General features: G+C 42.7%; 1 protein-coding gene across 5 annotated transcripts in view; it reads left to right on the plus strand.

Annotated features, from left to right (window-relative positions):
• ZNF827 (zinc finger protein 827) overlaps positions 1–26,404 on the plus strand; it is a 172,994-nt gene that overhangs the window by 14,651 nt on the left and 131,939 nt on the right. For all 5 annotated transcript variants that reach the window (XM_042935378.1, XM_042935382.1, XM_042935383.1 and 2 more), the window contains exon 2: positions 16,574–17,626. In XM_042935378.1, coding sequence (XP_042791312.1) covers positions 16,574–17,626 — 1,053 coding nt within the window. The remainder of the gene's footprint in view (positions 1–16,573; positions 17,627–26,404) is intronic.

Genomic DNA, 26,404 nt, shown 5'->3' on the forward strand with positions numbered 1-26,404 from the left:
TTTAAAATGAAAGTAAAGCTTTCGATACACTTTGCAGTTAGTACTTTTCTTCCTCACGCAGGTGTAGGTGCCACGGGCTGGCATGACTTAGGTGGACCGTGCTTTGCTGCGGACAAGAGATGGTCAAGGCTTTTGGGCTTGGGAAACTGGGAGTGTTTCTGGGCTTCTTGTGTTCTCTGTCTGGACTGCTGTCCTCACCAACCATTAACCCCCTTGCCCAAGACAGAAGCTTGAGTGTGATCCTAGATGCCATGCTCTTCCTTTCCTCCCGCATCAAACTGATCACCAAGCCTCTTGACTCTCTTGTAGATATATCTCTGGAGTTCATCATGGCCACTCCCTGCCACTGCTGTACCATACACTCTCATTTTCTCCTGTAAGGATTCACAACTTATTTATTTATTTATTTATTTATTTTGCCTCAATGTCATATCCCCATCCCCCTACCCTGGCTTCTGTGTAGCTCAGTATCCACACTGCTACCACAGTAGGCTTTCTAAAACACTCATGGATTTATTGAGGATCTTTTAGACATCCCAAACATCCCCTAACTGGATAAAGTTTGCTTTTCTTAGTAAAGTATGGAAGATGCTTCATCATCTGTGCCCCCTTTCTCCTGCCCTGCTGTATACCCCTTGTTTCATTCATACTGAATTATCTATATGACAGACCATCATGCTTGTATTTCCTTATGTTTGCAGATTCGTTCCCCCTATTTCTGGATGTCTTGAACCCATCAGATTAACCTTCTGCTTATCAATTAGCACTCAGCTCTCAGGGAGGCCTTTCCAGCTTCCCCTCCTCCCCTACTATTGTTCCTTCCACCTACTGGGAGGAATTAGGGGACCTCCACTGGTTCCCACTGGTCTCTCATAATACCTCCCATGCCACACTGTTATTGCTTATTCCTCTATGTCCTTATCACTGTGAGCTTTTTAAGGGCATGGCCTATTCCGTATTCATTTTTGTACATTCTTGCACATCGCAGTACCTGGTGTAAGTGGTCAGATATGGTTGAATAAATGAACAAATGAATGAAATTAAGAATGGGTCACACAATCAAATAAATAGGAGGTGTTTCATAAAGATTCTTGCATGAATGAATGAATGAGTTGAATGAATGAGGTTAAGAGTGAGTCACAGAATCAAAGGATTTTAGAGGTAGAAAGGACCATGGAGAACATCACCTGCTGTCATCCTTTCTCAGCAATGAGACAATGATTTGGCTAACGTGTACAGCTGGGCTGGGTAAGAGGTGATGAACAGTGCCACAGACATTCACATGGATGCGGCCTAGAGAAGCCTGGGGAGAGTCATGTGCTTCCGGAGGAGACTTGCCGAGAAGAGCAGAGGCCACGGCCTACACCACAGGGGGATACCACAGACGAAGTGCAAAGAGAACTTTTGTGGTTGGAAGTCTGTGGCACATTCCAGACTGTAGAGTCTCCCCTCAGCTATTGGCTGTTGCTCTCTCTCTGTCCTCAAACTGTGCCAAGACTGTAAGATTTTCCTGATGACTGGGCATATTCTACATCTGGATTCCATGGTCATAACAACCAGAAGTTTCCTGTCCTCTTTGGTTGAGGTGATTATGATATAGAGCTGGGTAGCAATATCAACAATTTTGAGGTAAGCCCTACCATCTAAAATACAGTGTTCTCTCATCTGAGATTTCTAGGTGTCTGGGAGGGAGGGCGAGGGGACACTATTATTCGCTGAGTGCTAATTCTGTGCCAGGTGCCTCACTTACGTAATTCTAACTTCCCTTCACAGTAGCCTCATGGCGATGATGGGTATCAGTATCTTATTCTATAAACAAGAGAATAGGCCTGTGCATGTCAGGTGGGTCTATTAGGAAGCAGAGTGGGAGTGTCTGGAGTCTAAGCTTGTGCCCTTTCTGTTTTGTCCTGCTGCTTCAGGTTCTAGAAATGGTTTCTTTTGCTCTGCAAAACCTATTATGGCCTTATTGTATTAATTTGGTCAATCCTTGAAGTTGCATTTATTTTATGTACTTAAAAGGAAGAGAATCTGTAGCTTTCTAGCTTAAAGTTCTCTGCGCCTTGCAGTCGACAAATCCTTCGCTATTACCATACTTTACAGATGAGGGATCGAGTGATGGGAGGCAGAACGTTCCATGTCTGTCTGGTTCATCTCCATATTCCTAACACCCGCACCAGGAGTTCATATTCAGTGGGCTCTCGAATTTTTAACTAAACATGAGTCATATAGCTTGTAAGTTCCAAATTCAGATGGGAACCCAGGTCCCTGAGTCTGTACTCAGAGCTCTTTCCCCTGCGAAACCATTCTGCTTTTCCCAGACCCCTAATCTGTGGGACTCGGGAACCCTCTGATAGGCCTGTCTGGTGGATTTCCACAGCTCTAAATACATACGTACGGGTAGTCTCTTAGAGTATGATCTCATTCTTGTTCTTGTTTCTCTTCCTTTAAATATCTCAAGACAGGGTTTTAAAGGACCTGACACTTCCCAATCAAATGACTTGAAAAGGATCAATTATCCAATATTGGATTCATAGAGAATTAACACCAGAAGGATTCTTGAGATCATTTGGTACCGTATTTTTGAAACTTAAAAAAAAAAAAATTAGTGGAACCCTTGTCTTTAAGGAGAGCTCCAGTGTATAGACAAGATCAATGCCAGGTTGTGCTGCTTAAGTGTGTGCTAAGGTAGGAGGTAAGCTGGAGTCCTTGGGCTCCTTGAGGGTATGGTTTATAAATCACTGATCTGTTCTTGCCCCTCATTTTGTAGTGAAGAAACCGAGGTACAGACATGCTCAGTGACTCACAGAGGTGGCTGGATTAAGATGATGATGAAGCGTGTTGTCATATATCTGAATTTCCGATATCATTTTAAGCACCATTCTACTTTTATTATAAAGAAAAAGTAAATCACCTATACTTTAGAGCAGGAGTCAGCAAACTGTGGCCTGTTTTTGTGCAGCCCCTTGAGCTAAGAATGGTTCTTGCATTTTTAAACAATTGTTAAAAAAAAAAAAAAAAAAAAAAAGCAACAGCAACAACAAAAGCAAAGAACATGGGATGAAGACCATAGGTGCCCCATAAAGCCTAAAGTATTTGCTGTCTGTCTGTTCACAGAAGAAGATTGCGGAACCTGCTTCACTCGAGTCACTGCTGCTGATATTAACATGGAAATGCCAGAAGAATTTGGCTTTCTCTAAGTAACTTCAAAACATGTAGATTTAAAACAAAGCCCGATTAGTTGAGCGTATTTACGTCAAAAAGCGTTTCAAACTTGTATTCCTCAAATGAACTTCTTTAAATTGCTCAATACATTTTCATCCTTCTTTTCAAACACCAGATTTTGGGGGAGGATAGGCCAGTTAACTAGGTTCTTGTAATACATGGGAAACATTGCCCCTAGAGGGCTGCCTACAGTTGTAAGTTCTAGAAGATGGAAAGGAAGCAATGTGCATATTTGAACACAAAATCAGGGTGTCTTCTAGACTCCCCCCCAAAAGGTTAAGAAAGAGAGGAAGCAGAGTGTGAATAATGTCAGTCACTCCTGGTCACTTTGGGGCCACACGTATGCATGCCAGAGGGATATTTCTTGTTTTGAGCCTTACCTTGGAGTTGAGCCTTCCTTTGAAGCAGTCGTCAGTAGAGCAGGTTTCCTAATGTCATCCTTACCACTTGATGCATTTCCAGAAGCATCTGAGCTTTGTTGGGAAGTGGAATGAATGTTTTCCTCCGTGGAGCATTGCTCATAGAGATAGACAGCTAGAAGGCAGTGACAGGTCTTTCGAGTGAAAGACCTAGGAAAGGTTTCTCAGCGAAACAAACCCCAAAGTGGGCATGCCTGTGGAAAGCTCCCACCTCCCGGATCCTTCAAAGACAATTAAGTGGATGAAACCACAGGACCCCGTTGTTGAGGCGATGTTAACCTAGCTACAGGCTCTCCTGGCCCTTGGGATTGCCCTAGTTGGTTGGTTGGTTGTGGTGTTTGTTGTTTTCATGGTCTTTGGCCAGATCATTGACTTATGTGTGTTCCAGAAGGTGTCCAGGGAAAATAAAAGACAATAAATAAGAATACATTTGGCCGCTTGGTAGCAGCCATGGCACAAAACCTGGTCGGAATAAAGGTTAAAATTCTTGGCCTAAATCCGTATTTAAAGTTAACTTTGAGTTAGGGGTTGTCCTTCTAATCGATGTCATGGATTCTTGTGCCTAATAAAAAAAAATATTCTCTCACAATTCATTGCACCCATATTCCTTTTTTTTTTTAAGTTTATTTATTTATTTTGAGAGAGCATGCACATATGAGCAGGGGCAGAGCGAGAGAGAGGGGGAGAGAGCATCTTGCGCTGTCAGCACAGAGCCCGACGTGAGCTCAAACCCACGAACAGTGAGATCATAACCTGAGCTAATATCCAGAGTCTGACACTTACCCCTGTGAGCCATCCAGGTGCCCATGCACCATCGTTCTTTCATGAAAATGTGGGGGATTGGGATCTGTCTTCTCTGCAGCTTTTATTTTATATGTATTTAAGCACTAAATAAAAGCAATTTCATTTGCTCTCCTCTCCTTTGGTAAATCTCTTCTCCCCAAACACCCATTTTCTTCCTGTATAGACATATATTTTTAGTAAATAAAGGACTTACTGTGTGAAATTTTCTTTTGGCAGTCAGAATGATTATGAGCATAATATGTTTCATTACAAGGTACGTGATGTCAGTGCTTGGTAAATGTGCCCGGGAAGAAATGTATCATTTTATGTATAAGCTGAGATTTCAATAAGTAGCCATTTATCTCTCTATAGAGTGCTGTTCCTAGACGACAGAGTGCATTATTATGTTATTAGGGCTTTTTTTTGGTAGTTAAGTTCTTTTTTGATCTATTAAGAATTTCCCGGTGATTTCAGTAGTTTGGTGATATATCGTTCATCTTATAACAGGTATTGGTAATGTTGGGATGAAAACATTTATACAAGAGGAAATAAAAGTCAAGGAAGCAGATAATCGACCGATTTATCAGCCTTAACAGACAATTTTTCTGATAATGCCATGGTAGCCATGGTAAATTTACTTCTGATTGCTTGAGGGGACAGATTCTATATGCTTTCTGTAACATGGAGGTGCAGGAAAGGGTGAAGGAGCAAGTTATCAATCCGTGGACTAACCAGAAGTGTTTTGGTGTGTAGATTGGCCTTGGGGTCCGTGGATTCGTGCTATACTTTGAACTATCCCTTTCTTATTGATTTGCTACAACATATGTGGCCACGAGTGTATTTTTTTGTTTGGAGATTGTGAAGTAGCTCTAGTAATAGAAGACTTCTCTTGCTTAACGTCTTTCTCAGAATCTTTCATTTGAACAAAATTTGGTTAAAATTCAGAGGTAGGTAAAAATAGCTTAATAGTCAGCTCCCAGTCCTTCCAGCCTCGGAGGACATCGCACGGCGCAGCAGCATGGTCCGTTCTGTGATAACCAGGTTGTGCAAAAACTACAGCACTAAGCTAGGCTACGGTTCAGAATCCAGAGGTGAACCAATCCAGAAAAAGTCTCAGGCCTTCGTTCAGACGTACATGTATCACTTTGCTGGGGCCCCCGTAACGGAGTATCGCAAACTGGATGGCTTGAACAACAGAAATTTATTGCCTCACTGTTCTGGAGGCCAGAAGTCCCAGATCACGGTGTCAGCCAACAGAGACACAATGAAGACACAAGGAAGGGTCTGTTCCAGATGTCTGTCCCTGCTTGTGGCAGTTCCTTGGCTGTGAGAGGGTCACTCTAGTCTTCACATGGTATTCACGCCTGTAGGCGTGTCTGTCTCTGTGTCTGGATTTCCCCTTTTTGTAAGGACACAGTCATATTGGATGAGGGTCCACAATAATGACCTCATCTTAACTTGTTCATCTGCGAAGACCCTATTTCCAAATAAGGTCACATTCACGGGTATTGGGGGTTGGACTCCAACATCTTTGGGTGGGGGACACAATTCAACCCATGACACTAGGTTTTCATCCTTAGTTTGCACAGTTTTATTAAGCTGGATGGGAGACAAAAAGCCACAATTTAGAAAGAAGGAACTCGTGTCTGAGTGTGTATGCTTTTGAAATCCCATCAAAACAAAACTTAAAATGCAGGAGTGCCTGGGTGGCTCAGTTGGCTGAGTATCTGACTCTGGATTTTGGCTCAGGTCATGACCCCAGGGTTGTCAAATGTATGAATGAGAAAGAAGAATGTGCTTAACAATCAGAAAGGCAGCACTTATCAGTACTGGAAATGAGAATGATTTTCAGAATTACAAATGACAATCCTATCATTTGTAGGGGTCCACCCTGAGCATGGAGCCTGGTTGAAATTCTCTCTTTCTCACTCTGCCCCTTTCCCCTACTTGTGCGCTTTCTCTAAATAAAAAATTAATAATTAATTAAAATAAATAAATAAAGGGGTGCTTGGGTGGCTCCACTGGTTAAGCATCTGACTCTTCATTGTGGCTCAGATCATGATCTCACAGTTCGTGAGTTTGAGCCCATATCAAGCTCTGTGCTGACAGTGTGGAGCCTGCTTCTGCTTGGGATTCTCTCTCTGTCTCCCACTGTCTCTGCCCTTCCTTTGTTTGCTCTCTCTCTCTTGAAAATAAACTTAAAAATAAGTAACTAAATAGAAATACCCCTACTTTAAAAATTAAAAAAAAAATGAAACTTAAAAAATTGATTACTTGAAGTTACTGTACTTTTTGCTTACCTGAAAAATTACTTTTTGTCAAACAACTCACACTCTATTAGATTTCCTGAAGGTTTGGGTTTGAACCTTGCTTTGTCACCCACTAAGTGGGTATATTGGGTAAGCCATTAACCTTTGGAGCCTTGGTTTCCTGGTCTGTAAAATGAAGAGACTATGGTCTACCACATGAAATCATGGGAAGAATTTGCTGATGAATACTGAAGCATCTAATAAAGTACCTGGTATATTTTTAGTGTTTTATGCATGATTGTTCATTCATTCAACAACTGTTTGTTGGGAGGCTGCTGTGTTCCAGGTCTTGTTCTAGAGTTCATTCATTCACTTAATGATGATTATGCCGTGATTTAGTAGAGCACTGGCGTTTGGAGTGAGACATCTGAGCTCAAGTCCTGTCTGTGTTAGCAAATCAAGTATGGGACCACAGACTAATCACTGGCCCTTTCTAGGCCTCTGCCTAGAGACTAGCCATATGGACTAAATCTCCAAGGCTTTACCATCTCTAAAGTAATTCAGACAACAAATTCAAAATCGGCAAATAGAGTTATAGTTCTTGGTCTCCTACAGATCCATTGTGCAGTCTGAGAAAGTTACCCTCTGTGTTTAGCTTTTCTGTCTGAAGTGCGGGTAATAGGATTAGTACTGTCTATTTTCCGACGGTAATGATCGTAACAATGATAGCCGCCCTTTACTGAGCTCTTGACACTGTGCTAGATACTTTTCATACATCCTTGCTTCTCCAGAGCAGCTGGGAACACAGAGAATCGATGTTCCTCAGTGGTTTGTGAAGCACAGCCCTGCAGTATTTAGTAAGAACAAGTACAGCTCTAGGACAGAGTAGAATGTGGAATTCCCTTGAAATGTTAAGCAAAGAGTCCAAGAAATCTGGGACTTTCTGGAGGGGGCTTCAGCTGCGGCCCCGAGTTACCTTGGGATGCTGTGCTCGTTTCTTGGCCACTAGGGAGACTGGTGGAAAAGTTTGCAAAACACTCTCTTTTCCCTATTTCATGTTTGACTCACATCAGAAAAACAGCATTATCATTTGTAATTTTGAAAATTGTTCTCATTTCCAGTACTGATAAGTGCTGCCTTTCTGATTGTTAAGCGCATCCTCTTTCTCATTCATACATTTGACAAACAATAGCTGAACACCTGCTCCGTGCCATGTGCTATGTGCTGAGCACATAGCAAAGAAAACGAAGTCCTCTCTCTCATGGAGCTTCTCTTCTAATAAACAGTGATGCTTTGAGGGGAGGCCCGAGGAAGTCAAGGAGTCAGCCGTGTGGCTATTTGGGGGGAATTTTGGTCTTTATTTATTATTTATTAGCAAGGCAGAGTAGTAGGGGATGAGGTCTGAAGGATACAGATTATGGAGGCCTTGAGGGCAAGGGAAGGGTTTTGGATTTTATTCCGAGAAACATGAGAAGCCATTTTGGAGGCTTCTAGGATGGGGGTAATGGAGTGTGACATATATTTTTAAAAGCTTACTCCGGCTGCTGGCTGAGCACAGCGGGGCAAGAATCGGAAGTGAGGAGACCAGCTGGAAGACTACTGCCACAGTCCAGGCCAAGGACGGCAGTGTTGTATACCAGGGTGGGAACGGTAGACGTGGTAAAAAGTGGCAAGATTTGGGATGTATATGGAAGGTGGGACCAGTGGAATCTACAAATGAGTTCGATGAGGACTTGAGAGAAAGGGAAGCGTCAAGGCAAGCTGCGGGGTTTTGGTCTAAGCAATCTTAGGGAGGAGTTGCCATTCATGTTGTGACGGGCAGTTTGATGGTCACCGGAAGGTCTGGCACCTTTATATGAAAATCCTGAAAGCAGCTCCCCTACGGTTTGCAGCTCCCTTTGCAGATAAAGAGCCGTGCGTTCCTTTGTGTTACCTTTGTTTTACTCGTGGACATCTGCAACTATAATTTAAAACCACTCCTGTGTGCACAATGTTCGTCTTGACCCAGAGGGCCTCTCCGTGCCATCTCAGTCTGTCGACTCTTATCCTCTCCAGACTTCCTCCCATTTCCCAGTGCCCTGGCAGCACCTCTTCCCCAGCTGGACTGGTGACAGGAGTCTGGTCGTCTTCTCCACCCTGGCCGTTTTAAATAACTAGCAGTTCTTAAATTTTCTCCCTGGCCATGCTGACAGCGGTTGGGTACCCTGGGCATCGGTGTTTTGATAACCGTGATCTCTGAGGCTTTGTCCCCCGGGGCCGATGGCCGGCCCATGCGTTTCACTTGCACTGTGGCCTCGGAGCCCTGAATCCCAGAGTGCTCCCTCTGTGCCGGGCACACCTGGTGTGGGGCATGTGCTAAGGCGTTTAGGCTCCAAAGGGACAGTGTAAAAACTGGCAGGTAAAACTGGCCTACATGAGGGTATGTTTTATGCTTAAAATCATAAAATTGGTTCATAACAGCCTGATGTGCAGCATACTAAACCTTTATTAAACATTATAGGGGTCATCGTTTTTGTCTTCCCGGTGTCTCTTCCCTCTCCTTTCTTCTGTGACCCACATTAAGTCAATTGTAGAACCCCCGCCCTCTGGCTTCAGTGGTAAGTCTGGAGAAGGGAATAGGACCTCCAACAGGCTGATGAGAGGGGAAAGACCTTTCTCTGGTGGTAAGTCGTTGAGAGGGAAAACCCAGAACCTGTGTGGCCAAGTTGGCAGCCTCCAGGGAAAGGTGTCCTGAGAGGACAAGGCTAGCCTCTGAGAAGAGATGAGAAGCAGTGAGAGAGTGCCCCGATAGTGCACTGCCCTCCTCTCAGATGCCGGCTCCACTGTGCCCCTCCGTGTGTTTGCGTAAGGGACTGGGAATTGCACCTGTCACTTCTTGCGGTCCTGGTTGTCACTACAACCACAGGTGCCCTGGTACCCCTACTAGGATCAGGGCATCCAGCAGGAATACAAAAATGACTCACCTGTGGCCCTGCCTCAGGCATTTATAATCTAATGGTTTGATTTCAAAACCAGTGGGTGTGGTAAGAAAATTGGTAAAATCTGCCCTTTCACAAATCAATAGATGGTCAGTTTTTAAAATGTGAAGAATGCAGAAAAAAAAAAATTATTAGGTTTTAGTCACCTGAATGTTAGCAAACCCTCCTATACATGAATTTCCAGTGTCATCTGTTAAAATCATCTTCATTCCTTCAAGGTCCATTTCCAAAGCCATGTGCACCACTGGAATTAATTTATGCACAAACAACCCTTGCTCGGTTGCTCTGTTTTAACACCGGGCTTTTGCACTTCGTATACTTGTGTAACCCTCACTCCCTGTCGACTGCAGCAGTTGGGCAAGACACTGTTGCGTCTTTGAAGCTCTCTGTTGCAGAGAACAGCTCCCCGAACATAGTAAATGCTCATATTTGTTAAATTAAGTCAGTCATCAGCATTGGTTTTGCTAATAACTCCTGTATACAGGTCCTTAAACCTTACAAACCACTTTTGTATAAAATTGCATGGAAAAATTGGTTGTCTAGTACTAGATAATTGCAAGTGATATTACTAATAGGGTGATATTACTAATAGAGATGTGTGACCTTAGAATTAAGTATACGGGTGCCTGGGTGGCTCAGTCAGTTAAGCATCTGATTCTTGATTGCAGTTCGGGTCATGATCTCACAGTTCCTGAGTTCCATCCCCGTGTCAAGCCCCACGTCAAGCCCCAAGTAGGGCTCTGTGCTGCTGACTCTGCGGAACCTGCTTGAGATTCTCTTTCTTTCCCTTTCTCTGCCCTCTCGTACTCTCCCTCCCTCTCTCTCTCTCTCTCTCTCTCTCTCTCATAAATAAATAATCTTTTAAAAAATTAAGTGAAATATTTAGCTATAAATGTATGCTAGCTGGAAAGGAAGAACACTGGGAAGATTTTTAGATGCAAATGAGCCAGAGGGTTAGTTAGGTACTAGGTGAAGACACCTGTTGTCACAAGAAGAAGGTGTTGACTACGGCAGGACTCACCATGAGTCCTAAGAGGTGAAACTTTGTTCTTTTCAAAACCCTGCTGGTTAGATTCATGTGGAGCCACTGGTGGGATGAGTTGCGGGTAGATTAAGAAATGGGGCTTTTGGATCTCCATCTCCGCTTACTTTAACCACAGCCAAAAGGCATAAAAATTAATAGGTATCTCTTTCTTGCATTCTTTTTTCTCTTTTCGCTCCCTATCTTTCTGATCGAGGATCTTCTGAGTTGAGTATTTGTCCAATTAAATGCATCTGATTAAAACTGTCAAACTGAAAAGGAAGTGAGTTGGAAAAAAACGCAGCCAGAGTTGCAGATATCGAGTTACCGGTTTTCTGCTTGAGAACTGAATTATAAATAAATGTGTTAGGTAGTGGAATTTTGTTTTGTTTTCCCCAAAGGAGAAATATTCACCACATGGAAACAAAATTTATTCAGCATATTTTCGTTCCGTAATTGTACCACTTCTATTCTTAATTCTTTGAGTTGATGATTTAAAGTGAAAAACACAAAAACAGACTGTTGTGTAAAATTGACAGGAATGAGTGTGAACCTGGCTGTCAGAGACATAGGTTGTTGTAAAATTAGCAATGGAAATAGCTTCCTATTCTGGAGGTTAAAAATAATGTATTTACAAGGAAGTTATTTACATTGGCCGTTTAGAGGCTTCCCCTGGGAGCCTTAGTTAGGAAAGCTGTGAAATCCACAGTCCATGTGCTCAGGAAGCGTTTCCGGGACCGCAGCATGTGGGGTGCTCAGAGATTACGTGCCATGATTCTGTGCTCCTGACGGACAGGAAAATGGAGCTGTCTCGCTGCCCAGGGGCTTCTCGAATTGTGAAAGAGAGTCAAAAGTCAAGCCTGGCTTCTTGTAAAGTTTGTGGTGTCCAACAAGTTAATCCCCTAGATTGCCAGAATGCTTTGTTTTGAGCTTCTCCAATGAGAATCTTTTCTCATAATGTGGTGTGAAAGGTGCTACGGGCTCCTGCACACCCCGCCGAAGGGGAGCTCCCCGTAACTGGACCGATGCAGCCTTCAAGGACATCTCCTGGATGAATTCAGATGTGAAATACAGAGCAGCCCAGCAGGGGGAGGAGAATTAATATTTGTGGGAGAAAATCCTTGTCGCTGCTGTTTTGAGCTGAAAGCATATTTGTTTGAGCCGCTTATGATTTTTCTCCAGCCTCTGCAGGTCTCCACTTCTCTTGCATTCATGTCTCTGAAAGCTTCCCCCACTTTCTGCTTGACCTCAGGTGATGCCAGAATAATTTCAAAAATGTTTCTTTTCGGGTTTCTGGTCTGGCTCCTCCTCGGCTATGTGCGTTGAAATTATTTGGTGATTTATTACTTGAATAGTCTCAATTTTAGTAGCAGCATCTTCAGAAAAGTGATGAATAGAGTATTGCGAGTTAAAAAATACTCTACATATCCGAGTTTTCTTGCAGTCAGGAAGAGAGTGTATCTAGGTGGTCACGTCCGCAAAGAACCGGGAATGGGTTGGTTAAGAAACATCCAGCTATTTTAGAGGCCATAAAATGGTCCGTTTAAGGGATGCTTGGTTTGCTTGTTGGGCGCTTATGTTTTGGCAAGGTTGGGAAAGTTTCTCTAAACGTAGATATCAATTGTTTGTATCATTCAAGAATGTTCGGATCTCCTGATCACTGCTTGGTAGGATTAGAGCCTGAATGGACAGCTTTAGTTTTGTTTTTGTTTTTGTTTAATTTTTTATTTTTTTTAAATATTTTTTTTTTCAACGTTTTTTATTTATTTTTGGGACAGAGAGAGACATAGCATGAACGGGGAAGGGACAGAGAGAGAGGGAGACACAGAATCGGAAACAGGCTCCAGGCTCCGAGCCATCAGCCCAGAGCCTGACGCGGGGCTCGAACTCACGGACCGCGAGATCGTGACCTGGCTGAAGTCGGACGCTTAACCGACTGCGCCACCCAGGCGCCCCTTGTTTAATTTTTTAAAAATGTTTTTATTTATTTTTGAAGGAGAGAGAGACCGAGCGTGAGCAGGGGAGGAGCAGAGAGAGAGGGAGACACAGAATTTGAAGCAGGCTCCAGGCTCTGAGCTGTCAGCACAGACCCCGGTGTGGGGCTCAAACTCCCAAACTGTGAGATCATGACCTAAGCCGAAGTCTGACGCTTAGCCGACTGAGCCACCCAGGTGCCCCAGGACGGCTTTAGTTTTTGATGCACTCACCAGCCTCAGTACTTTTGGAGGGGGACTAGTCTTGCTCACTGAGGGTGTGGAGGGGGTAGGAAATTAAGCTATGCCTTTGGGGCTTTGCCAGTAGAAGTGCTGAATTTTAGAGGCGGTTGAATCAGCTTTTGATCACCAACAAAGAAGTTGCCTGGAAGGAATGGAGAGATTAGAATATGGGAATGATGGATTCTTACCTCTGAATGGTTTATCCTAAGATAAGGAGTGATTACTGTCCTTATCTATGAGAATTCTCTTGCTGATTTCTGTTTCTAGAGCGTGGAGGCATGGATGACCAGGAGTAGGAGGGCAGCAGTTTCTGACAACTAGAAGTTGCCACTCAGAGGGCATCTGGCGGGCGGTGCATTGGAGCTTTGCAGAGAAGCACTGGGCCAGTTGTTGTGTGATTTGGGTTCTTGGTTCTGGCATTAACAGTAGGTAGCTATGTGCTTTTGATCCCACCAGGATATTCCCTCAGAATATGTAATAGTCTCAGTAAAATGACGAGCCGGGACATGTGGTTATGAATTTTTGTGGTTCTCAAAACCCTGCTTTCAGGCACCTTGTTAACTGACACCACATTGGTTCTGGACCAGTCTTGACTATCTGGAGCTACTCTAGTGTGACAAAAATATCATCTGCAAGTACTCACTTTTGAATCATTTGTTTTCCTACGTTCTTTCAGTGAGCGTCAATAAAGATCAGAGAAGAAATTCTTTGAGACACTCAACTGTTCTTATTGTAGTGATTCTTTTATTTCTCTTAACTATTTACAGGATCGTTCCCATGTGATTTTTCTGAAGGATAAGATATTTAAACTGAAATCAAGAAAGGTGGCTTACCAAAGGGACACAAAATTAGCTCTCTTGTTGAAATGGATGTTGACTACTTGATGTTTGGTTAAAAAAAAAAAAAAAAAAAAAAAAAACATCTCTTGGAGAAGCCAGTGGGGAGATGAGTAGTTTAGGGTCGTGCTGGTTTCAGCAAAGATGAAAAATGTTGAAATGGAGTGGGAAGAAGGAAATGTGGCAAATCACAAGGAACCAGACTGTTTTTAACAGAGAAAATTCAATTTTATCTGCCTTTTTTCAGCAAATTCCATTTGATATTTTACATTTTCTTGATAATTTAATAAAGAATCTCAGGAAGGAGTCATGGAACTTTAGCTTAGTGAAAGAGAATTTGTCATTTGTGACATTTCTTCTCTAAATAGCATGGGAAGATCAATGTATCAGCTTGTAGCTCATGCATTACTAGTTCAACTACTTCTATTCAGAAAAGAAACACCATATCATATAGCAAAACTTGGCACAATGGGAAATTTTAGCTCAATTCCTAAACATTCATTGAACTCCGCTGGGGTCCGGGCATCGTGTTAGGCACAGTGGGGGATGTGTGGATGATAGAACATGATCCCTGCCTTCAAGAAACACCACCGCTTACGTTTTAGAAGATAAGTCTATAGTAGATAATTTAGAGTGATGTAAAATCAGTGTAAACAGAACATGGGAACGTTGGCTCTGCATTCAAAAGATGCACAGAATGTTGCTGCTTCTCACCGCTGGCAGTCACCTCGAGCTGAGCTACTGTCATCCCTCACCTGGGTTCCAGCCTCCTGGCTGGTCTCTCTGCTTCCACCCTGTGTCTGTAGCCTCTTTTCCACACAGCGGCCAGAACAGCCCTTTGGAAATGTAAGTCACATCAGGGGTGCCTGGGTGGCTCAGTTAGTTAAGTGTCTGACTTGAACCTACTTCATGATCTCGCCATTCCCAAGTTCAAGCCCCGCGTCGGGCTCTGTGCCGACAGCTCAAAGCCTGGAGCCTGCTTCAGATTCTGTGTCTCCCTCTCTCTGCCCCTTCCCGCCCACCTCAAAAATAAATAAACATTTAAAAAATTAAAAAAAAAAGAAAATGTAAGCCATATCATATCAAAGCCCTCTGGTAGTTCCCAATTTCACCAGATGCAAAAGACCTTTCCACAGTTTACAGTGTTCTGCAGGTCTGCATAGCCTCACTGGTTCACAACACACACCCATCCTCGCTCCCTCCCCTCCCTCTCTTTCTCTGATGTTACTTCTCTGACTTCCTCTCCTTCTGCTCTGACCCCTACTCACCGCATTCTACCCACACTAGCCTCCTCGCTGGGCCACAGACACGTGTTTCCACATCAGGGCCTTTACAGTGACTCCCTCTGCATGGAACGCTCTCCCAGAGGGAGCTGAATGAACAACTGCTCATTTCTTTCAAGTCTTTGCTCAAATGTCACCACCTCAGTGAGGCCCCATATGCCCGTCCTATTTAAGATGGCAACTTCCCTCCTACCTGTTACCCCCCCATCCTCCTTGTCCTGCTTTGTATCTTTTCCCATAGCACTTCCCAACCTCTGGCTTACTGTATGACTTACTAGTTTTTAAATTTTGTGTGCCATCTATCTTCCTCTCCTGGGATATGAAGCTCCACGAAGGCAGGATTTTCGTTCAGTGTGGTTCAGTCTAGAATGATCTAGAACAATGCCTGGCATGCCACAGATACTCCACAATTGTTTGTTGGATAAGTGAATGAATGAGAAAGGAGAGATTAATTCTGAGAGTTCCGGGGAGAATCACAAGGAAGAAAATTTTGAGCTGGCAGGCGAAGGATAAATAGTCAGGTTTTCTGAGGAAAGACATTCCTGATGGAAGGACTATCTTGAGCAAAGGTAGAACAATGACAGAGCTCATGGGTGCTCTTGGAATGGCTGGGAGTCCCAACGGAGCGGTGCTTTGCGGGCAGTCGGTGTGGCAGTGGTGGAAAGAAAAATTAATGGACAGAAAATAATTAAAGGAGACTCTTAGTGGAGTGAGGAGACAAATTCTTAATCATTGCCTGTGATAAGATGGCAGGCATGTTGGTAATCGGAATCCAGGACTCTCAAAGAAGTAACATGCATAACATGGGAAATGCTGTCACTTTAAGAAATCAGTAATGTGAGCAGTGTTTGCGAATGAGATCTGATTTTTATATAGTTCTTGCCTGTTTGCAAATCACAGTCACATGCTTATTGTGATTTAAGCTTCATAACAATTGGATGCAGTTGTAATATCTAACAGGCAGGTAGTATTTACATCGTTGGATGAACTTTTCAAAAAAAGTCAGTTGCCTCTTCTATCAAACCAGCTAAGCGACTTGCCTGAGGTCATGGAATCAGAAAGTGGGGAAGCGGCTTCCCACTGTCTTGTGCCTCACAGACAACATTTTCCCACCCTGCCAGGCTGCCTCTCTAATTCTGATGCGACACTAAAGATATCATGCCGGTTTCTTTTTTCTTTTTTTTTTTTTAACAAGGGAACGTGTTTCTTTCCATTTCCCCCACCACTGAGAATAGCAGTCTCTTCATGCAGTTACTTCTCTCCCAGATCCATTTTTCTCTCTCCCTCTTTTCCATTTCAATTTGTCTGGAATAATTATAGAAAGATGAATATGTTTCGTAGGTGGGTGTGTTTTTACCTTTGCCTGTTTAGTATTTTACCTTCTCTCAGAAGGCTTCTGCCAAGACTGTCTGACTCAGCACCTGACATTCTGGTAAGGTTGCTGCTGTCTCTCTTGTGGTTCTTGGGGCGAGGGGAAGAGGAAGCATGTGAACAACTCCGTTTGAATGTCTTCAGACTTGCTTGTTGCCCACTGGGGAGTAAACTTGATCTTCTTAATTCCCCCAGATGTTAGTAGGCTGGAAGAGGCGGAGGGAGAACTCAGTGAAGGAGAGCACTGGTATGGAAACTCTTCAGAGACTCCGTCAGAAGCATCCTATGGAGAAGTCCAGGAGAACTATAAGCTGTCTCTGGAGGACCGGATCCAAGAGCAGTCCACTTCCCCTGACACCTCCTTGGGAAGTGCCACTCCCAGCAGTCACACGTTGGAGCTGGTGGGACTTGACGGTGAGGTCCTGAGAGACTCACTGCAGTGTCAAGATCACCTCTCCCCTGGCGTGTCTTCTTTGTGTGAGGATGACCCCCCAGGCTCCACTAAGCCCTTGAGCAGCAACCTGAGGCGGCTGCTGGAGGCTGGCTCCCTCAAACTCGATGCCACCGCCACGGCCAATGGCAGGGTGGAGTCCCCAGTGAACGTGGGCTCGAATCTCTCCTTTTCCCCACCGTCCCACCATGCCCAGCAGCTCAGTGTTCTTGCCAGGAAGTTGGCTGAGAAGCAGGAACAGAATGACCAATACGCTCCAAGTAACCGTTTTATATGGAATCAAGGTAAGTGGTTGTCAAACTCAACCACCACCTGCGGCTTGTCTCCGGATTCAGCCATCCTCAAACTGAAAGCCGCAGCCAATGCCGTTCTGCAGGACAAATCTCTCACCAGGACTGAGGAGACCATGCGATTTGAGTCCTTTTCCTCCCCTTTTAGCTCCCAGTCTGCCAGTTCCACGCTGGCAGCCTTATCCAAGAAAGTCAGTGAGAGAAGCTTGACTCCCGGTCAGGAACACCCACCCCCGGCCAGCTCTTTCCTTTCCCTGGCTTCCATGACCTCCTCGGCGGCCCTTCTGAAAGAGGTAGCAGCAAGGGCTGCTGGGAGTCTTCTGGCTGAGAAATCATCACTGGTGCCTGAGGACCCTCTACCGCCACCGCCTTCAGAGAAGAAGCAAGAGAAAGTAACCCCACCACCCCCGCCACCGCCTCCACCGCCTCCGCCACCACCACCACAGTCCTTGGAATTATTGTTACTCCCAGTTCCTAAGGGAAGAGTTTCTAAACCCTCCAGCTCAGGTATGGGGTCTTTTATTTCAATCATCGTGTACGTTTCTTTCTTTCTTTCCTTTTCCTTCTTTCTTTCTTTCTTTCTTTCGACCGTAAATTGCAATGTCTTCTTCATTGCTTTATTCCGAAGGGGTCCCCATCTGATCTGAGGCAGGAATAAGAAAGCAGGAGCACAAGAAAATACTTTAAGCAAGCAGTGTAGTATTCTTTCATGTATGTGTTACACAAAGACTTCACAAATAGCTTCATTTTTGAAAGGTAATGAATAATCTTGGAGACGTACAGTACTCCTCCCTTTCATATAAATGATCTTTTTTTTTTTTCTTCTTATCAAGTGCAGGCTAGGTCCATACAAGACATATTTAATGGGAGAAGATCAAAGCAGCTTTGTCATGGAGTGCATGGCATCACTGAACATAGGGGGATAAAAAAAAACCCACAAAAACCCGCTGCTTTTGATACAGTGGACAAGGGAGAGCCCACCCTCCTGCTACCTCCCATCACAAATGGACTTCTGTATACAGTAACTACTCTGCCCTAATTTATCACACTGTATACTTTTATGTTAGCATTTTTATTTATTATTTGTGTGTGTGTGTGTGTGTGTGTGTAATTTAAATCTTTCCCACTTACCCTGTTCTTCTGTAATTTCTTGCCATAGAAGAACCCTAAAGAATATTGTCATTCAGACATAATCAAAGCATTTCCTGCAGATTTTTTTTTAATTCAAATCCAATCAGATTCTGAAGGCATGTGCATGTGGAAAATTTGAATCATAAGTTTTTCTTGGGAGGACAGTGTTTCCAAAGGAGAAGTCGTTGTCTTGTGGAGCCCTGACATTCACAAGTGACTCGTCTGAGGGAGAAAGTTAGTCACTTGAGTTCTCACGGTGGAAGCATCCCATCTTGTGCTGGGTTGTTTTTAAATTGTGCGTATGGTAAATTCATGGTCCCGGGATGGAGGTATGGAGTTTCAGATGTCTCCCGAGGATATCCTGTCAGATTGGAACAGGAAGTAGACTATGTGTGCCCTCGTCAGTGTAAACACTGCTGTTGTGTATGTCTAGCCAGCTTTGATTATTTGCAGCCACATTGATGAATGGCAAATAATTGAATGGTCGCTGCTAACATTGGTTTGATGCACTTCAGACAAATTTCCATTTAAATTGCTGAGTGAGCTCTATGCACTAATTCTAATTGTTTTAAAACTTGTGTAAACAGCAGAATAGAACTAAGGAAATGGATACCTGGAACTTTTATGACTCTAAGTGATCCAAACCAGTCACTCCAGAGTTTCTGAAGGGTCCATAAAATCCTGAAATGTTTATCCATTCCGAGTTTCATTTCTCCTCACTTTTTACCTGCCATCTGGTGAAATGGCTAAAATTAGGAAACCAGGAGAAGAGCAAAGGGAGCTGGGTAATCTTGCAATGGAGAAAATCACCCCTCATTTATAGAAATTTCATTTAGGGGAGCAGCAGGAAGAAAGGCATGGCTGTATATAAAATGTAGTTTTATAGGGGCGCCTGGGTGGCTCAATCGGTTAAGCGTCCGACTTCAGCTCAGGTCATGATCTCATGGCTTGTAAGGCCCCGTGTCGGGCTCTGTGCTGACGGCTTGGAGCCTGGAGCCTGCTTCGGAATCTGTGTCTCCCTCTCTCTCCACCCCTCCCTTCGATTCTGTGTCTCCCTCTCTCTCACCCCCTCCCCTGCTTGCACTCGTCTCTCTCTCAAAATAAATAAACATTAACAAAATTTTTTTAAATGTAGTTTTACAAATATTCTCTGTATCTGGTTACTGAATGAACGCACTTATGGTATTTACACTACAAATTCATATGGACTTCAGTTACTTAGAAAAGCTTATATAAAATTAATAATAAATGTTAGTTGACTGAAGGCTCAGAAAGAGGTAACTGATAAAATTGTGTCTCCTGAAGGCACGTTGTGGCCGCTTTGTCATCGTAAAACGTCTTGAGTTAGCTAGCAACAGTGGTGAAGTATCATTTTTTTCACTCCAGGGCTTAGATGCATGTAAAGATGTGAAAGAGGTCATGAACTTGCAGTGCGCGGTAGACTTTCTGCCTGTTTGGTTGTAGGATACATACCCAAAGGAAAAGATAGGTTCCCTTCATGGTTTAAATGCGTTTAATTCATGAAAACATCGCAATGAGCTTCTCAGCAGAATTTAACACGGAGATCTAGAAACAATCATTTTCTTTTCTTTTCTTATTACTGGATTTCTTCTGTTGCTAAAACACTTACTCTTTTAATCAATGCATGTTCAAAATGACCAAACTGAGAGAGGAGAGAGAGGAAATTCTTGGATTGTGTCTCTGCAACCCCCTCCTGGTTGACTGGTACCCAAGTCCCCTGTTCTCCACGTGCCTCTGCACAAGCCATGAGTTGGTGAAACAGTTCCATTGACGAGTAACCGTAGGAAAAAATCACCCATTTTGTAAAACTCACACAAGAGGAAAGATTGCTGTGAAGACAAACACGAGGGCTCTTGAAATGGTCCCTTGAAAAATGTTCGGTGTGCCCATGTGGATGCATCCTAAATTCGAGTTCTTTTTCTTGCTCCCTGGGTTGCAAACAGGAGGAAGGGTGCCTGTGTGCCCCTCTCAGTTAAAGCGATGTCATCACTTCGCGGCATGCTAACTAGATTATGGGTTAAGGAGGAACGGATAGACTATTTAATTCTGTTATTTACCTTCATATCACAGAGAGATGATTTGGTTGCTGTTACAGATTTTTTAATCTTAGAAGTGGAAAGAAAGATGGGTCTTTTCCATCCAGTCCCCCACCCCTTCTACACTCTGTATTGTGGGCTTCAGGGCGACCCAGGGCTAGATTCAGATGTAACTTGTCCATACCAAGAAAGCATTTAGGAGAATGTGGTGAGGGCTGTCACCCATGTTTCTAAGCATCTCTCATTATTATTTTTTTCCTTTAGCTTAGAAAGAAATCTTCATTTAATTCAAAATGAATAGTATGGCTGGTTTCTTGCACCAAAGAAAGAAAATTATCTGTTGCCCAATAATTTAAATACACAAACAATAACCCACAAAAAAAAAAAAATCCATAAAAATAACTACAGCACCATCCTGATTTCAATCAGGGCTCACGTTTTAAAGCTGTTTCCCAAAAATGTTGCAAAAAGGGCACATAAAGTTGATTCTAGAGTTACAAAGAGATATGTGCTAGAAAAGCCAATCCTGTATTGAGTAATTTAGACCCCAGCATTTCTTCGACCTTCTTTAGGTCAAGGGAAGTCCAAACCATGGGGGAAAAAGAGTGTCTTTTAGGTCTGACCTTATTCCTCTTTTTTGAACAGGATTCAGTTGTTGCCAGGTCATGGTGTATTTCATTCCTTAAAGAGTCCACCGCTCAGTAGCCTTTCCCCCCTGCTAGAGAGACGTGACACTTGAGGAGGGAGGTTTCTTTCATGTGACCCTGTGCCCCAGCACATGCTGCACTGTTCTCTGAAAAGAGACACGGGAGAGAGAAGATTATGTCCGTTTGCTCTCAAGATAAATGTCACACATTGACTGAATTCTCTTTGAAGCTACTGTTTGTTGCCTCTCAGAATAAAATAGATGCTTTTTATTTTAAAGACAAAGTTTCTTGTAAATGGCCAGCAAGAGTCCCAGGATGCCAGGCTCCCAGTTAAAAGAAATAACAAGGAGAGTTTCAGAGAGACAGAACATCTTATTTCACTGAGTAAAATTTAAATGTGCTGAGAACCAAGCTGGTCTCCTACAACTGAAGGCTCAGCATATTTCCTGGGTCCATAGATAGAGGTTTTCTGGATCCTGTTTTCTTTCATATTTACATGATGCTATTAAAATTATTGCAAAGGCATAGAAAGGCCAGAGTGTAAGGTAACCTCTGCCTCTACTCCATTAGGACCATGGCTATTCTAACCCTAATCTGGCAATGATCACAAGGCAGGAACTTGTTTAGAAAATTCACTTTTTAATCAAGATTCAGAACTATCTGTCACTGACCTCAATTATATTTCCTCAGTGATTTAAATATAGACTGCCTCTAGTCTATCCAGATATCTAAAACTTTTTAGTTTTATTGAATACTTCACAATCATTAAAATATGCATTAATAATTATCAGTGTCAAAGACAACAGATAAACCCGGTGATATCCATTGCCAACATAGTTTTTTATACCCTGAAATAGCATTTGAGAGACATGTCCATGAAATCCTATGAAAATATATTAATTCCATGTATATTGTTAGGAAGGAGGATGGGTCATCCTACTCAGATGTGCAGTAAGTTAGGAGGCCTCAGTGGGGACAGCCATGAAGGTCATGCATACCCAGGGTCACCTGGCATCCTGAACCCCTTTGATGTATATGGTAAGGTGCATATGGTAAGTGTGCAGACACTACCTGCAAACTACTTGCACATTAGCTCCATTTTCTGCAAGTTGCCACATAAGATGTACCAAAAGAAAGTGTGATTTCAAGGCCTACGAAACAGTTACATTTGTTTTAAAATCCATTCCTCGAGGGGCACCTGCTTGGCTCAGTTGGTTAAGCTTCCTGATTTTTGATTTCCGCTCAGGTCACGATCTCACAGTTCAGGAGATCAAGCCCTCCATCAGGCTCGGTGCTGGTAGCATGGAGCCTGCTTGGGATTCTCTCTCTCCTTCTCTCTCCGCCCCTCCCCTGCTCCTGCTCACTCTCTCTCTCTCAAAATAAATAAATAAACACTAAAAAAAATTCCTACCTTGAGTTAAAGCACATAAGTTAATAAAAACCTCCATGAATTTTTTTCCCCCGAATGAAGTGGTGTTGCTTTGTGGATTTATGTGTAGACAATTTGGTAGGTCACCAAAGTGGAAGTGAAGATATTGGCTCTGATCTCAACACTGCCACTAACTAGCACAGGGATTTTAAGCACACACCTCTGTTCAGCTTCCTCATCTATATAAACTGAGCTAGTTGGGAATTATCTCCAAGATTCCTTCCTGTGTTAAAATGCCTTGCTTTTCCTTTTTTATTCTTTAACCCTATCAACTCAAAACAAATATAATTTTTTTGAAGTAAATATGTTGCTTCTTAAAATTCACCATCAAACCTCCCACAAGATTGCCTCTGTAGATCTTGTCCATTGTAAATAGTTTGAACGCTTATCATTGTATCTTATTAATGGTGTAGTCATACTGTATGCATTTTAAATATCAGCTCCTCCAAATTCATTTTGGAAATAGGTAAGATGTAAGTACGTGCACATCTCTCCACACCCATTCATCTGACACATGTATTGGTGTGCTATGTGAAAAGCATGTACTCTTGGGCTGACACTGCTGCCTTTGGGACTTGCTGGCAGCTTCCTGTACCTTTTTCTTCCATTTCCAGCACTCATTTCACTTTTTGATACTCTCTTGACCCAGCCCTTTCCAATTACTCTCATTACAATCCAACACACACTTATTCAGTTGCACATAGTACCTAGCACTGTTGGGTGCTGGAGACACACAGGGAAAGACCTCTAGCCTCACCCCAGCCAATTCCCCCTCCTCCCCTTCCTCCCCTTCTGTATTTTCCACCTCTCTCTTTTCCCTGCCAAGCTGAATTTGGCCATCAGAGTTCTGCCTGGGCTGAGCTGGACCCTACCTGTGTAGCACAGTGGACTCCTGTTTTCCTTTGTTTTCTCCTGGCTCCTGTGACAAAGTGCCATTCTGGGCCAGGCCCCGGGCTATGTATTTATGTGATGTCAGTTGTTTAAATTTACATCTGCTCTCCTGGTGAGTGTCCTGCTTTAGAGGGTACGACTAGAACTTATGGTCACTGCTATTATTGCAACAGCTACTACCAGTAGCTTCCGTTTACTGTGTGACGGGAGAACTGCACACATTATCTCTCTTCTTCCAGTAATACTAATGCCTGTAAAGAGAATGTGTTTTCTCCAAACAAGCAAATCAGCAGCTATCCATGCCACTGGGTTTATTAGCATTTGGTGGGATCTAGTTTTGCTTGTGGTGATACTAACTAGCTAGTGATATGTTTGGGGGGAATTGTTTCCCAGACGGTTGTAAACTATGTAAAATAATGAATGTTTCAAGCCTATTGCCTTAAGAATATGTGGTTCAGTCTAAGGAAGTGGTCATATTTCCTTAGGCTCTAACTTCGAGTGAAATTTATAGCCTTGAAAATAGTTTGGCATACAAACTAGAATATATCCTTGTTTCCTCCCTTCTCCAAAGTAGTTAACAACATTGTTTACACATGGAGGGCATCCTATTAAAATATCAAAAAATTTCTAATAAACAAAAATGCAGATGTTACCAGGGGAGATTAATGGCCAATTTGGAAAATAGATCATTGTGTTATGGTTACTTTTATCATTTGGCTTCTGTCTTCTTCCTTTCCTGCCATGATCAGTTAAAAATTTCAAAGTTATAATAATGTAGCTATTTGACCACATATCTTGCCATTAGTTTCTCTTCATTATGAGTATGCTAATTTTTTTCCCAGTCAATCCAAGGACACCCTAATTTATACACAATTCGTGTGTCTTTTGGTATTACTTAAAACTAAGGAAGCATAGCTCCAAAATAAAATAGATTTATATGAAATGCTAATATCAAGGTTTAATGTAGTGTGCTCTATAATACACACTAGGGGACCCGGGGTGGGGGGGGCATAAGAAAAAATAAGAAAGATATTGGCCACATTAAGCAAAACAAGGTGTCCAGGGGATGCTGGTGATGTTCCTTTGGTCAGGTAATGCCTTTTTATTGCCTTCGTGTGATGTGCCAAGAAACCTCAGGTCAGTAGAAGACATCTCCGTTTTTCTCTCCTCTCCCAGGCAATTCTGTAACATTAGGCAGTTTAGGGTTGAGACACTGGGAAATACTTCTGGAAAATAGGGCTTAGCGGCAGCCTGTTTGTGTGTTTCTTTCTTGTTACTTCGATATTCTTACAACCCCAAATAGACATCATTATCATTTTCCCCCCTCTGGTTGATGACAGTAATCTCACCTAGAGGCCTGATTCAGTCCTTCCTCTCAAATCTATTGTTCAATGTGCAGTCTTCATGATCAAGATACCCGAATGGAAGAAATGACAATGGAGAATAGAAAATGAGAGGCCAGATTAGGGATGGGACTCCAGGTCAACAGAGACAATCAACAAAAAAACAGCAGGAAAGCTACAGTCAGATTAATAAGAAAGTGTGTTTATAGGCCTCTACAAAGTGTGCTTGTCCTAGGACGAAAGGGAACCCTCAATCCCACTCCATCCTCCAATCAGAAAAGGGAATAATTGTGACAGAAACATCACCAGTAGGATTTCTAGACTGGAAGGTATATTTTTCAATAGGAGTTTCTTTTTTCAGGTTGTTTGGTTAGGGTAACCAGTATTACTTATTATACCGGCAATAGTAAAACAGTGTGTTTGGAATATCCTCACTGTATTCCAGAACCTTTCTGGTTCCATCCATTATAAGCGGTCCTTTGCATATAGAGAGTCAATTGACTCAATGAATAAATAATAAGATGATTTTAAAGTTTACACATGAGAATATAGCCTCTTAAAATTATAAAAGTAACGTGTGCATTAGAAAATTCAACGTGTATGGAAGAATATAAAATAAAAACAAAAGTTTCCCTCCCCGACCCCTTCCTTTTAATCCACAGTTCTTCACAGGTGACTGCTTAATGGTTTCTTGGGTATGCTTCCGGACAATTTTCATACTAATAAAAGGATATCGTTTTCTGTCATTTGTGCGTCCCGTTCTTCCTACCCCCTCTCTTTATTTTGCTCAGGCATTTAAAAGCAAATCCCAGACCTCATATCCATTTGCCTGTAAATATTACCATATACATTATCTCCAACAGAGAGGAACTTTGGAAAAATAATAGCCACCGTAACTATTATCACGTCTAACGGGATCAATGATTGTTTCATGATTTTATGGAATGCCTGGGCTATAATCAGTATTCCCTCAGTTATCTCAAAAGTGTCTTTTTATAATTGTTTTGTTCAAGTCAGGATTGAAATCACCCTCACACTTCATATTTGTTTTATATGCCTCCATAACCGTGTCCCTTTTCCAAGCGCTGTTCGCTTGAAGAGACGCATTCGTCCTATAGAATTTCTCACATTCTGGCTTTGGCTCATTCTGTCCCTTGCGTGTGTGTGTGTGTTTAACGTGTTTTTGTTATTTTAATCACCTATATTTCTGATAAACTTGTAGTTATATAGAGGCTTGATTAAACTTTTTATAGGAATAATTGATAGATGGCTTATCAGAAGGCACACAGTGTCCCCTTTTTAGCGGTGAAGCTTAATGAATGGCTTTAAGTGCTGTCAGTTAGACTCATTCTCTATAACGTTTCCTTTCAACCTTTTACCTTTGCTGTATTAGCAATTGATTCCCAGTTATTGTAAAACAAAAGTGGAATCAGCCTCGACATACAGTTTCATATCTTGCTTGCATATCTACTAACTCTAATATCTTGGACATATTTCTGTACCAGCATCTATAGATCTAGTTCATTTTTTAAAATGGCTCCATATATGAGTGTATTGCTTTATGAGTGTATTATGTCTTATTTAATCCATTTGGAAAAACATTTTTTTAATTTTTTAATGTTTACTTATTTTTGCGAGAGAGAGAGAGAGAGTGTGAGAGTGCAGGGGAGGGGCAAACGGGGGGGGGGGGGGGGTTGGGAGACACAGAATCTGAAGCAGGCTCCAGGCTCTGAGCTGTCAGCAGAGAGCTCGACGTGGGGCTGGAACTCACAGACTGAGAGATCATG

This window comes from Panthera leo, chromosome B1 (genome assembly GCF_018350215.1).
Source record: "Panthera leo isolate Ple1 chromosome B1, P.leo_Ple1_pat1.1, whole genome shotgun sequence".
In the NCBI taxonomy this organism is placed as follows: domain Eukaryota; kingdom Metazoa; phylum Chordata; class Mammalia; order Carnivora; family Felidae; genus Panthera; species Panthera leo.